The sequence below is a fragment of the Elephas maximus genome, chromosome 4 (assembly GCF_024166365.1).
Source record: "Elephas maximus indicus isolate mEleMax1 chromosome 4, mEleMax1 primary haplotype, whole genome shotgun sequence".
NCBI lineage: Eukaryota > Metazoa > Chordata > Mammalia > Proboscidea > Elephantidae > Elephas > Elephas maximus.
Genome location: NC_064822.1, coordinates 38,657,203 through 38,671,138, shown reverse-complemented (window position 1 = coordinate 38,671,138; position 13,936 = coordinate 38,657,203). Strand labels below are relative to the sequence as shown.

The window sequence follows — 13,936 nt, the reverse complement described above, 5'->3', positions numbered from 1 at the left end:
TTTATATAGAGAGCAACCTAAGAAAAAAATGACTTCTCACTGGAAGTAACTAGGAGTCATATCTTATTCATGGTCTCTAAGAATTTGCTTCAGGGGAATGTTCTCCGCTAACGACTTGAAGGGCCTTATTAAGGCTGGTCGAATACTAGTTTTGTTAGGGGGAATTTAAACATGCCAAATCGTTCTTCATTTTTTTAGGGGGGGTATCTGTCTTGCACTTACTGTTTTCTGTTAGTTTGGCCAAATTGTCTTCAATTTGAATTGATTTCATTCCCAGAAAGTGAAACGCTGCCTTTAATGGTTTCATCCTCTTGCTGCTACTATTTCTTTCTTTTTTTTTTTTTCTGTGAAAGAGACTGAGATGAAACAAAGGCCGAATCTTGGCCTCACATGCTCTGAGGACTTCAGTTCACCGAGAGCTTCACCCATCAGTGAGGAACCCACAAATGTCTCCGTGTCACTTAAGAACAGCCGGAGGAAACTGTGTTCTAATGATTTCACAAACACCGCAAGGCTTCAGCTTGTTGTTCAGTCTTTTTTGGTTTTTTAGCGACTTTGTGCTTGAGAGGCAGGGCTCACGCAGAAATCCTGTGGTAAAAAGAGGGCAACAGGGGTGTTTCCATACCCCTGAATGTCTGAAAAAAGGAGGAGGTGGTGTCTTGAATTTGTGGGAGGGAATAAATGTTCCCAATTTTATTTTGGGTCTGGGTAAAACCAGAAATTTTAAAAATCAATCTAAATCATACTGAGACAGACCACTGTGCCTTTGAAAGTGGATAGTTCTTCCTGATCATGGCTCCTTTTTTATTTTATTTTGTTTTTTTTAAAAGAGAAATGTTAGAAGGGAGTTTCAATGAACTTAATAAAGGATCAAGTAACCCTAAGAGAACGAATTCTGCTTCAGCAAAGATGGGCATCATGGGCCTACCTAGGTTCCTGACATGGTGAAGCGAAAAGGTCGGTTAGCAATGGGCCTAAATCCCTGTTCTGGCACCTACCGACTGTTAGAACATGCTCAACCTCAGCTACCTCATCATAAGACTGAGGTAGTGAGTTCCTCCTCACAGAGAATTAGGCGAAGATCACATGGCCATACACATATGGCATGGGAGTCCAGGGACTCTTGGTTCCCTCTACCTCACAGTTATGTCTGATCCTTCCTTTTCCAGGGACAATGGAGCAGGGTCTGCAGGGCACTGTGAACCGCCCTCCTCAGAAGCACCTGTCAAAAAAAACCAAAGCAGTTGCCCCCAAATTAACTCTGACTCATGGAAGCTGCACGTGTATCAAGGTAGAGCTGTGTTCTGCAGGGTTTTCAATGGCTGATTTTTCAGAAGCAGATCACCAGGCCTTTCTTACGAGGATCTACTTCTGAAAAACCAGCCACTGAAAACCCTATGGAGCACAGTTCTACTCTGACACACATGGCGTTGCTAGGTGTTGGAATTAATGGCAACTGGTGTTGGTATCTGGATATTTCATTTAACTTGGTAGGACTTGTCCTCATATTTTATTCAGGTTCCCCCCCCCCAAGTTTATTTCCTTATGAAATATTTAAAACTAATTCTCAGAAATCCATGGTTTTTTCCTTTAAACCTTATGCCCCCACCTGACTTGATTAAAAGGAAAATCAATGGATTATTCCTGAATGAGTCTATTCTTCTTTAACAAAGAGTCACTTTACCAAACAGTCAGCTGTCTGGATGGAACTTGATGCCTATTTGTGGGGAGGGGGGGACTCATTGCAAACTTTTTCTGAACACTGTCTCTCAAATATAATTGAGTCCCTGCTAAAGGCTTTAAAAACAAAAGCAAATCTAGTGGTGATTAACTTAAAATTTCAGCCCACCCCACCAACCCCCACAGTGTTTTTAATCCTGTTTCCCCCTGAGTATTGCAAATGGTTAATACGCTTGGCTGCTAACAGAAAGGTTGGAGGTTTGAGTCTACCCAGAAGTGCCACAGAAGAAAGACCTGGGAGTCCGGATATGAAAAATCAGCCTTTGAAAACCTCACGGAGCCCAGTTCTGTGCTGACACACATGTGGTCACCATGAGTCAGAGTCTGCTCCACGGCAAATGGCTGTGTATGCCCAGTGTAGGAGTGAACATTTCCTTAGGATAGCTCCGGAAGCCGAAGTCCTCTTTATTAAGGTAACTTCTCTAAGGCACAAATCTCATAAAATAGTACAAAGTTTTCAGCCCCTAGTCATTTAATTCACAGTTAAGCTTCAGTCTAGGAGGCCTCAAAAACTAAAGCAAGGGTTAAGCAAAGAACTGCTTATTCAAAATGATGGAAATCTCTATCCAGACAAAATAAGATGCTTCTGTAACTACCTTAAACTTTGTAGAGTCAGGTACCATTTTTGCCTTCCACATTGTATGTTTTTACAAACCAACTCTGGAATGAATACCCGCTTCTTACCCAATTCTCTGCTGTCCTATGCCACATCCCTCTATCCCAGTGCTAGAAAGGTGCACAGCAAAAACATGGGGGAAGAGCTGGGAATTGGCAGGAGACTCAGGAACCTCAGGTGGGATGGGGCATGGTCAAGTCCAGTGCTGTGTGCTGGTCAGCTGAGCCCTAGTCACATGTGCATGGTCTGGTGGCCTCTTAAGCATTCTACTCCTTGCGTTGTCGATATCCTTCTTCTTAGTTACCCAGCCCCATTAAGCAACTTGAGAAATGCTTAAAAATATCTCCATATGAACTTATTCAACACTTTGATTGTATCATGTTCTCATTCTGATTGACATAAGAGTCTTTCAAAACCTCAATCCTCCTTACTGACCCCTTTTCCTATCAAATATGAGGCAGAGAAAATTACTGGTTGAAGGTGCTGAACATCAAGTATATAGATGGGTCCATCTTAGAAGAAAAACATTAAAAAAAAAAAAAAACTCAAACCCATCGCCACTGAATCAATTCTGACTCATAGAGACCCTATAGGACAGAGTTGATCTGCTCTACAGGGTTTCCAAGGCTGTAAATCTTTATGGAAGCAGACTGTCACATCTGTTTTCCATGGAGCAGCTGCTGGGTTCAAACCACCGACCTTTCAGTTAGCCCTCAAGCACTTAACCACGGTGTCATCAGGGCTCCTTGAAGAAAAACATAATGCATGTTTATCCTGCGCAGAATCCTTACAGCATACTACACACAGATGTACCAATTAATTAACACATTATGCATGAAATAACTAGGTAATTGCCATTCTAAATGCTTTCTATTATGCAGACATATTTGCTAGATTATTATATAAGCTGGGGACATTTTATTTTTCCCATCTAAAGTCGTGATATAAGGTTCCTTCTATCAAAAAATTTTATTATCCTTTATGTTTTCTACAACCAATTAGATTCATACAGTGAGAAAAGCCTGAATAGATAAGGTGTTTAGCAGATGCTGGGCACAGGACTGTCAGTAAAGGGTAGCTGGTACTACCAATAGTTTGGTTTCAGGAGGTCATTTCCTACAAAGAATGAATTTATGACATTTTTGTTTTCAACTGATTCACTTCCTTAGGTCTTGGTGTCAGCCCTGCCAATGGCTGCCAAGCCGTGGACTTTTCTCATGGGTTACTTAGGGAACAGAGAAGGGCTGCTGAGATTTGGGTGGTGGAGCTAAACCTCCGCATTAAGAGCCGGCACTGTGAAACCTGTGTCTGTTTTCTGAGTTCACCTCCCCCCTCCCCGCTGCAGTTGAGTGGGGAGGGTGTGGAGTCTGCCTGGCTCTGGGAAGAACGTGATTAATGCTTTGCTTTGGATATGGATGACATTTGTTTCTTCCTGACTCAGACGGTATGTACCAGCTGTTACTCAGTGGGCTGCACAGCAGACATGGAGTTAGAGCTCCAGAAACTTCCACCTCAGAGAAGGACAGACAGAAGGAGATTGTAGTAAGTTGTCTTCACCATGGAACAAATCCCTTGGGGCTCAAGACAGCCATGCCTACGCTCTGAGGTGATGTGGCTGCAGAATAGCTGCTGCTTTGATCTTTTGAGAATTCCTGAGATCGCCCAACTGTCTATGAAGGAAGGCAGCTTCTGCCTTGCTAAGAGGGGTTCCCGTCCACGACCCTGTGCCCATCTTTTTCTCACTGTCTCACCACGTTACCGCAAATACTTTCTTCTGCCATGTAATCTTCTCAGATTAGAAGAACCAGAGACCTACCTTTGGTTTTGGTGAAGCAAATATGTATGCAGAAACATTGTCTTATTAATTCTCTTATGTGGCATAGAAGACGGGGAAGTGGCTTTCATTCATTCAATCATTCATTCATTTATTCAACTCTCACACCTCTTAAGTGCCCAGCATTGTGCTAGGTGCTGGGGACAGAACCTTGCACAAAGCAGATGAGACATTAACCTAGTGGGGTCCGTGTTCTCACACGGAATAGAGGAAGTCAATAAACAAAGTAATTTTAGGATATTAGTGCTCTGAAGAAAATAAAAAGATACCGCACTGTCCAACATGGTAGCCCCTCACTCCATGTGGCTGTTGAGCACTTGGTATGTGGCTAGTCCAACCTGAGATATGCTGGAAAGTGTAAAATACACACCAGAATTGGAAGACTTAGTGCAACAAAAGGGAATATAAGACATCTATCTCACTGATGATTTTTAAATTTTGCTTATGTGTTAAATGGTCATATCTTGTATATATAAGATTAGATAAAAAGGTTATTTAAATTAATTTCGCCAGTTTCTTATTATTTTTTTAAATGTAGCTACTAACCAGGTACTCTTGAGATGAGTTTGACTCAAAGGTAGTGACCCTGTGTGTGTCAGAACAGAACTGTGCTCCAAAAGCTTTTCAGTGGTTGATTTTTTGGAAGTAGATCACGAGGCCTTTCTTCTGGGGCACTTCTGGGTGGACTCGAAGCTCCAACTTTGCAGTTAGCAGCTGAGCATGTTAGCAGTTTGCACCATCCAGAGACTCCAAAGGGCCTACTAGAAGATTAATAATGACACGTGTGGCTCCCAGGTGTGGGTTGTATTATATTGCTACTGTACAGTGCTCACTATGCTTTCTGCTCTGGACAGGGTATTCCGGAAGGCTTTCCTGAGAAGGTGGTGCTTTAAACTGAGCCCCGAGAAATGAGAGGAACAAGGAGACCTGAAAGATGGGGGGAAGAGCTTGGTGGAAGACAGAAAATCCTAGAGGTAGAATTTTAGTGAGAGTAGTAGGAGCTAGGCCATGGAGAAAACTGTGGGAAAATGTAAGGAGTCTGGACTTGATGGTAAGTGCCATGGGGCATCGCTTTAAGTGTCAAAGGGTCACTGGTTTTACTCATGGTGGCAAATGGATAACTTCTGGCCACTGTAGCTAGAGACAGAGGGACTACTCTTAGTGAAAAAGGGTTCCCTAGAAGGACACCATCATTATGTACAAGTCCGAGTACAGCTGTCTTAGTTGAATCTGGCTTTTGAGCCTGCCTACCTTTTCCTCACTACTTATAAAGTAATAGGCAGTGGAGACTCAGGGGTCGTTAGTGTTCTGGGACTCTTTGTAAAACTTTGTTTTTTGTTTTTTGGGTTTTTTTCGAGCAGTGCTTTGAACCAGATGCTCTGTTACTGATAGCTGGAGCAGACTTTGAAGATCAGTTCAGAGAGGAAGTGTTCCAGAGGATTTCCCTTCTCCTCCTCTATTACATTGTCCACCAGGAAGAGATCTGCTCTTCAAAGCTCAGCATGAGTAACACGGAGTATACGTTCTACCTACACAGCCTCCTCAGCCTCAGGCAGGATGAAGACTCCCACTTCCTTTCAAAGAACGAAACAGAAGATATCTTGGCTTTCACCAGGCAGTACTTTAACACTTCCAGGAGCCAGGTAAGAATGGCAGAATTGTTAACTGGCTCTGCTTCTCTGATACAGACTCATAGCCTCCTTTTAGTCACTTATTTATTCCTAATACATTAAAAGACTTCTGAGAAAGGTAAGTATTTGTGGTTTTCAGTTATGGGATGTTAAGTGACATCATTTAAACTTCTGAGTGTCACAGTGGAAATGTAATATTTTACTACTAGGAGTCCCCAGGTGATGCAAACAGTTAAGTACTTGACTACTAACTGAAAAGTTGGTGGTTCGAATCCATCAAGAGGCACCTCAGAAGAAAGACCTGGTGATCTACTTCTGAAAGGTCACAGCCATTGAAAACCTTGTGGAGTGCCATTCTACTGTGACGTATGTGGCGTTGCCATGCATCAGAATCAACATGGTGGCAACTGGTTTTGTTTTGTTTCACTCACTGCTAATTGCCAGATAAGGAGCCCTGGTGGTGCAAAAGTTAAGCACTCAGCTGTTAACGGAAAAGTTAGAGGTTCGAACCCACCCAGCAGCCCCACAGAAGAAAGACCTGGAGATCTTCTCCTATAAAGATTACAGCCTAGAAACCCTGTGGGGACGTTCTACTCTGTCGCATGGGGTGGCTATGAGTTGAAAATTGGTTCAGTGGCACCTAACAACAACAACAATTGTCAGATGAGTTTGGGCCAGAAGCTAGGTGGTGGGTGGTTGTACAGGCCAGGTGACAGGGCAACCCTCTGCTGAGTCCCCTTCAGCACTGAAGTCACTGTGACTCAAGGTTTTTTGACCAGGCTCCAAGGACTGAACCCTACTGGCAGAAGGCAGCGCTTGAAGAAAGCATTATTCACGACAATCAGCACAGACCACATCCCTTTTGTGGCCTTTGATTCGTGCTGCCTGTGTGCAAGAAGTCTTCTCATCTCTCACAGCACCCACTGTTTTTTTTTTTTTTTTTTTACCTGTTGCTGCCTTTTGCTACAGACAGGAATGGAATCACAGCACTTAAAAGCTGACGGTGTGTATATCGTCAACCCAGCTTTCTGGTTATCCAACACATACTGCAAATACCTGGGCTTCTGAGTGTGAGATAAAACATTCCCAGAACAGAATAAAATAATCCAATATTATTGTGTAAAACTCCTTTATCCATCTATTCATTTAACAAGAATTTAACTCCTGCAGAGTCATAGCCCTTTGCTAGGCATTAGAACAATCATCTACTGGAGGACACTACTATCTCTAGTTTCTGCCAAGGGGCCTTTAGCACATTCACCTAGGCTAGGGTTACCCTAGGAAGTCAATCAATCCAGGCTTCTGAAGGTGGCCTGTTGGACCTCACTCCAGGCTGCTGCTATTTCCAACGAGAGGGTGTAAAGCCACCTAAGATACTGATATCCAGGCCTATCACTAGTACCATTTCTAGGTTTTGACCTGCACAGGACTCAGCCTCCAGAGGCCAAGCCACTAAGGGCCATGCCAGGTGGTCTTCAATCAACTCCAGGAGAGAACAACTTTCCACCATAATATCCTAATGCAGCCATTTTCCTTAATTGCCCAGTATGTAAATACCCCTCCATTCTATCATTCTCTTTCCTCCAAACTTTTGCTGTTGTTAGGTGCTGACCAGTCAGTTCCAACTCATAGCAACCCTACATACGACAGAATGAAATACTGTCCGGTCCTGTGCCATTCTCATAATCATTGCTTTGTTTGAGCCCTTTGTTGAAGCCATTTTGTCAAGCCGTCTCATTAAAGGTCTTCTTTTTTTTTTTGGCTCACCCTCTACTTTGCCAAGCATAGTGTCCTTCTCCAGGGACTGACCCCTCCTGATAACACATCCCGAGTATGTGAGATGTAGTCTCGCCATCCTTGCTTCTAAAGAGCATTCTGGTTGTACTTCTTCCAAGACAGATTTGTTTGTTCTTTTGGCAATCAATGGTATATTCAAAATTCTTCACCAAGGCAATCAATGGTATATTCAAAATTCTTCACCAACACCACAATTCAAAGTCATCAATTCTTTTTCAGTCTTCCTTATTCATTGTCCAGCTTTTGCATGCATATGAGGCATTTAAAAATACCATGGCTTGGGTCAGGCACACCTTAGTTCTTAAAGTGACATATTTGCTTTTTAACACTTTAAAGAGGTGTTTTGCAGCACCTTTGCCCAGTGCAATACATTGTTTGATTCCTCGACTGCTGCTTCCATGGGCGTTGATTGTGGATCCAAGTAAAGAGAAATCATTTACAACTTCAATCTTTTTTCCATTTATTATGATGTGGCTTATTGGTGCAATTGTGAGGATTTTTGTTTTATGTTGAGGTGCAATTCATACTGAAGGCTGTAGTCTTTGATTTTCATCAGTAAGTGCTTCAAGTCCTCTTCACTTCCTGCCAGCAAGGTTGTATCATCTGCATATCACAGCTTATTAATGAGTCTTCGTCCAATCCTGATCCTGCGTTCTTCATGTAGTCCAGCTTCTCAGATTATTGCTTCAGCATACAGATTGAATAAGTATGGTGAATGGATACAACCCTCACACACACACTTTCTGATTTTAAACCACACAATATTCCCTTGTTCTGTTCAAACGACTGCCTCTTGATCTATGTACAGGTCCTCATGGGCACAATTCCACACAGTTGAATACCTTTGCATAGCTGATAAAACACTGGTAAATGTCTTTTCAATATTTTCTGCTTTCAGCCGAGATTCATCTGGTATCAGCAATGATATCCCTCATTCCACATCTTCTTCTGAATCTGGCTTGAACTTCTGCCAATTCCCTGTCGATGTACAGCTACAACCACTTTTGAATTATCTTCAGCAAAATTTTACTTGCATGTGACATTGTTCGAGAATTTCTGCATTCTGTTGGATCACCTTTCTTTGGAATGGGCACAAATATGGATCTCTTTCAGTCAGTTGGCTACAAATTACTCTGTGCTCTATTTTCCTGACTCAATCTGGTAATGCTTCCTCCCCTCTCAGTTCTTTATTTGCTGTTTCCATGGTAAATAAACCCTACTAGGCTCTTGTAAGGAGGATGGGCATTCTTGACCATATACTAAGGACTTCAGGGATGGAAAACGTGGTAGAAATTGTCCTTTATCCTCAATGCTACTTTAAGGCTGCTATTCTTTTACAACTTTCATAAAAAACACATTTCTAAGAGGCTTGTGGAAACCCTGGTGACACAGTGGTTAAGTGCTATGGCTGTTAACCAAACGGTTGGCAGCTCAAATGCGCTAGGCGCTCCTTGGAAACTATAGGGTCGCTATGAGTCGGGATCGACTCGACAGCAAGGGTTTTTGTTTTTTTTTTAATAATTTTTATTGAGCTTTAAGTGAACGTTTACAAATCAAGTCAGTCTGTCACATATAAGCTTATATACACCTTACTCCATACTCCCACTTACTCTCCCCCTAATGAGTCAGCCCTTCCAGTCTCTCCTTTCGTGACAATTTTGCCAGTTTCTAACCCTCTCTACCCTCCCATCTCCCCTCCAGACAGGAGATGCCAACACAGTCTCAAGTGTCCACCTGATACAAGTAGCTCACTCTTCATCAACATCTCTCTCCAACCCATTGTCCAGTCCCTTCCGTGTCTGATGAGTTGTCTTCGGGAATGGCTCCTATCCTGGGCCAACAGAAGGTTTGGGGACCATGACCACTGGGATTCCTCTAGTCTCAGTCAGACCATTAAGTCTGGTCTTTTTTTGAGAATTTGGGGTCTGCATCCCACTGATCTCCTGCTCCCTCAGGGGTTCTCCGTTGTGCTCCCTGTCAGGGCAGTCATTGGTTGTGGCTGGGCACCATCTAGTTCTTCTGGTCTCAGGATGATGTAAGTCTCTGGTTCATGTGGCCCTTTCTGTCTCTTGGGCTCATAGTTATTGTGTGACCTTGGTGTTCTTCATTCTCCTTTGATCCAGGTGGGTTGAGACCAATTGATGCATCTTAGATGGCTGCTTGTTAGCATTTAAGACCCCAGACACCACATTTCAAAGTGGGATGCAGAATGTTTTCATAATAGAATTATTTTGCCAATTGAGTTAGAAGTCCCCTTAAGCCATAGTCCCCAAACCCCCTGCCCTTACTCTGCTGACCTTTGAAGCATTCCGTTTATCCCGGAAACTTCTTTGCTTTTGGTCCAGTCCAGTTGAGCTGACCTTCCATGCATTGAGTATTGTCCTTCCCTTCACCTAAAGTAGTTCTTATCTACTAACTAATCAGTAAATAACCCTCTGCCACCCTCCCTCCCTCCCCGCCTCGTAACCACAAAAGTATGTGTTCTTCTCAGTTTATACTATTTCTCAAGATCTTATAATAGTGGTCTTATATAATATTTGTCCTTTTGCCTCTGACTAATTTCACTCAGCATAATGCCTTCCAGGTTCCTCCATGTTATGAAATGTTTCACAGATTCGTCACTGTTCTTTATCGATGCGAAGTATTCCATTGTATGAATATACCATAATTTATTTATCCATTCATCCGTTGATGGGCACCTTGGTTGCTTCCATCTTTTTGCTATTGTAAATAGTGCTGCAGTAAACATGGGTGTGCATATATCTGTTCGTGTAAAGGCTCTTCTTTCTCTAGGATATATTCCAAGGAGTGGGATTGCTGGATCGTATGGTAGTTCTATTTTGAGCTTTTTAAGAAAGCGCCAAATCGATTTCCAAAGTGGTTGTACCATTTGACATTCCCACCAGCAGTGTAGAAGTGTTCCAGTCTCTCCACAGCCTCTCCAACATATATTATTTTGTGTTTTTTGGATTAATGCCAGCCTTGTTGGAGTGAGATGAAATCTCGTTTTAGTTTTGATCTGCATTTCTCTAATGGCTAATGATCATGAACATTTCCTCATGTATCTGTTAGCTACCTGAATGTCTTCTTTAGTGAAGAGTCTATTCATATCTTTTGCCCATTTTTTAATTAGGCTATTTGTCTTTTTGCAGTTGAGTTTTTAAAGTATCATGTAGATTTTAGAGATCAGGTGCTGATCAGAAATATCATAGCTAAAAACTTTTTCCCAGTCTGTAGGTAGTCTTTTTACTCTTTTGGTGAAGTCTTTGGATGAGCATAAGTGTTTGATTTTTAGGAGCTCCCAGTTATCTAGTTTTTCTTCTATGTTCTTTATAATGTTTTCTATACTATTTATGCCATGTATTAGGGCTCCTAATGTTGTCCCTATTTTTTCTTCCCTGATCTTTATTGTTTTAGATTGTATATTTAGGTCTTTGATCCATTTTGAGCTCATTTTTGTGCATGGAATGGGTCTTGTTTCATTTTTTTGCAGATGGATATCCAGTTATGCCAGCACCATTTGTTAAGAAGACTGTCTTTTCCCCATTTAACTGTTTTGGGGCCTTTGTCAAATATCGGCTGCTCATATGTGGATGGATTTATGTCTGGATTCTCAATTGTGTTCCCTTGGTCCATGTATCTGTTGTTGTACCAGTACCAGGCTGTTTTGACTATTGTGGCTACTGTGGCCACATAATAGGTTCTAAAATCAGGTAAAGTAAGGCCTCCCACTTTATTCTTCTTTTCCAGTAATGCCTTATTTATCTGGGGCCTCTTTCCCTTCCATATGAAATTGGTGATTTTTTTCTCCATCTCATTAAAGAATGTCATTGGGTTTTGGATCAGAATTGCATTAAATGTATAGATCGCTTTTGGTAGAATAGACATTTTTATAATGTTAAGTCTTCCTATCCATGAGCAAGGTATGTTCTTCCACTTTCGTAAGACTCTTTTGGTTTCTTGCAGAAGTGTACCGTAGTTTTCTTTGTATAAGTCTTTTACATCTCTGGTAAGATTTATTCCTAAGTATTTTATCTTCTTGGGGGCTACTGTAAATGGCATTGATTTAGTGATTTCCTCTCTGATGTTCTTTTTGTTGGTGTAGAGGAATCCAAATGATTTTTGTATGTTTATCTTGTAACTCGATACTCTGCTGAACTCTTCTATTAGTTTCAGTAGTTTTCTGGAGGATTCCTTATGGTTTTCTGTGTATAAGATCATGTCATCTGCAGATAGAGATACTTTTACTTCTTCCTTGCCAATCTGGATGCCCTTTATTTCTTTATCTAGCCTAATTGCTCTGACTAGGACTTCCAGCACAATGTTGAATAAGAGTGGTGGTAAAGGGCATCCTTGTCTGGTTCCTGATCTCATTGGGAATGTTTTCAGGCTGTCTCCATTTAGGGTGATGTTGGCTGTTGGCTTTGTATAAATGCCCTTTATTATGTTGAGAAATTTTCCTTCTATTCCTATTTTGCTGAGAGTTTTTATCACGAATGAGTGTTGAAGTTTGTCAAATGCCTTTTCTGCATCAATTGATAAAATCATGTGATTGTTGTCTTTTGTTTTATTTATATGGTAGATTACATTAATTGTTTTTCTAATGTTGAACCATCCCTGCATAAAAAAAAAAAAAAAAACCTGGTATGAATTCCAATTGGTCATGGTGAATTATTTTTTTGATATGTTGTTGAATTCTATTGGCTAGAATTTTGTTGAGGATTTTTGCGTCTGCATTCATGAGGGATATAGGTCTATAATTTTCTTTTCTTGTGGTGTCTTTACCTGGTTTTAGTATCAGGGATATGGTGGCTTCATAGAATGAGTTTGGTAGTATTCCATCCTTTTCTATGCTCTGAAATACCTTTAGTAGTAGTGGTGTTAACTCTTCTCTGAAAGTTTGGTAGAACTCTGCAGTAAAGCCGTCTGGACCAGGGCTTTTTTTTTGTTGGGAGTTTTTTGATTACCTTTTCAATCTCTTTTGTTTTGGGTCTATTTAGTTGTTCTACCTCTGTTTGTGTTAGTTTACGTAGGTAGTGTTTTTCTAGGAATTCATCCATTTCTTCTAGGTTTTCAAATTTGTTTGAGTATAGTTTTTCATAGTAATCTGATACGATTCTTTTAATTTCAGTTGGGTCTGTGGTAATATCACCTATCTCATTTCTTATTTGGGTTATTTCCTTCCACTCCTGTTTTTCTTTTGTCAGTTTGGCCAATGGTTTATCAAATTTGTTGAGTTTTTCAAAAAAACAGCTTTTGGTCTTGTTAATTCTTTAAATTGTTTTTCTGTTTTCTATTTCATTTAGTTCAGCTCTAATTTCTATTATTTGTTTTCTTCTGGTGCCTTTGGGTTTCTTTTGTTGCTCTCTTTCTATTTGTTCAAGTTGTAGGAATAGTTCTTTGATTTTGGCCCTTTCTTCTTTTTGGATATGTACATTTATTGATATAAATTGGCCTCTGAGCACTGCTTTTGCTGTGTCCCAAAAGTCCTGATAGGAAGTGTTTTCATTCTCATTGGATTCTATGAATTTCTTTATTCCATCCTTAATGTCTTCTATAACCCAGTCTTTTTTCAGCAGGGTATTGTTCAGTTTCCAAGTGTTCGATTTCTTTTCCTGTTATTGATTTCCACTTTTATGGCCTTATGGTCAGAGAAGATGCTTTGTAATATTTCAATGTTTTGGATTCTGCTAAGGTTTGCTTTATGACGTAATATGTGGTCTATTCTAGAGAATGTTCCATGTGCACTAGAAAAGAAGGTATAGTTGGTTGCTGTTGGGTGGAGTGTTCGGTATATGTCTAGGAAGTCAAGTTGGTTGATTGTGGCATTTAGATCTTCCGTGTCTTTATTGAGCTTCTTTCTGGATGTCCTGTCCTTCACCGAAAGTGGTGTGTTGAAGTCTCCTACTATAATTGTGGAGCTGTCTATCTCACTTTTCAATGCTGATAGAGTTTGTTTTATGTATCTTGCAGCCCTGTCATTGGGTGCATAAATATTTAATATGGTTATATCTCCTTGGTGTATTGTCCGTTTAATCACTAAATAGTGTACTTCCTTATCCTTTCTGGTGGATTTAACTTTAAAGTCTATTTTGTCAGAAATTAATATTGCCACTTCTGCTCTTTTTTGATTGTTGTTTGCTTGATATATTTTTTTCCATCCTTCGAGTTTTAGTTTGTTTGTATCTCTAAGTCTAAGGTGTTTCTGTTGTAGGCAACATATAGACGGATCTTGTTTTTTAATCCATTCTGCCACTCTCTGTCTCTTTATTGGTGCATTTAGTCCATTTACATTCAGGGTAATTATGGATAGGTATG

The 13,936-nt window shown here is 40.8% G+C and overlaps 1 protein-coding gene across 1 annotated transcript in view; it reads left to right on the top strand.

Moving 5' to 3' along the window:
- Positions 1 to 13,936, top strand: part of SLC39A12 (solute carrier family 39 member 12) — an 84,540-nt gene that overhangs the window by 3,247 nt on the left and 67,357 nt on the right. Inside the window, exon 3 of the mRNA XM_049881899.1 lies at positions 5,552 to 5,833. Coding sequence (XP_049737856.1) covers positions 5,552 to 5,833 — 282 coding nt within the window. The remainder of the gene's footprint in view (positions 1 to 5,551; positions 5,834 to 13,936) is intronic.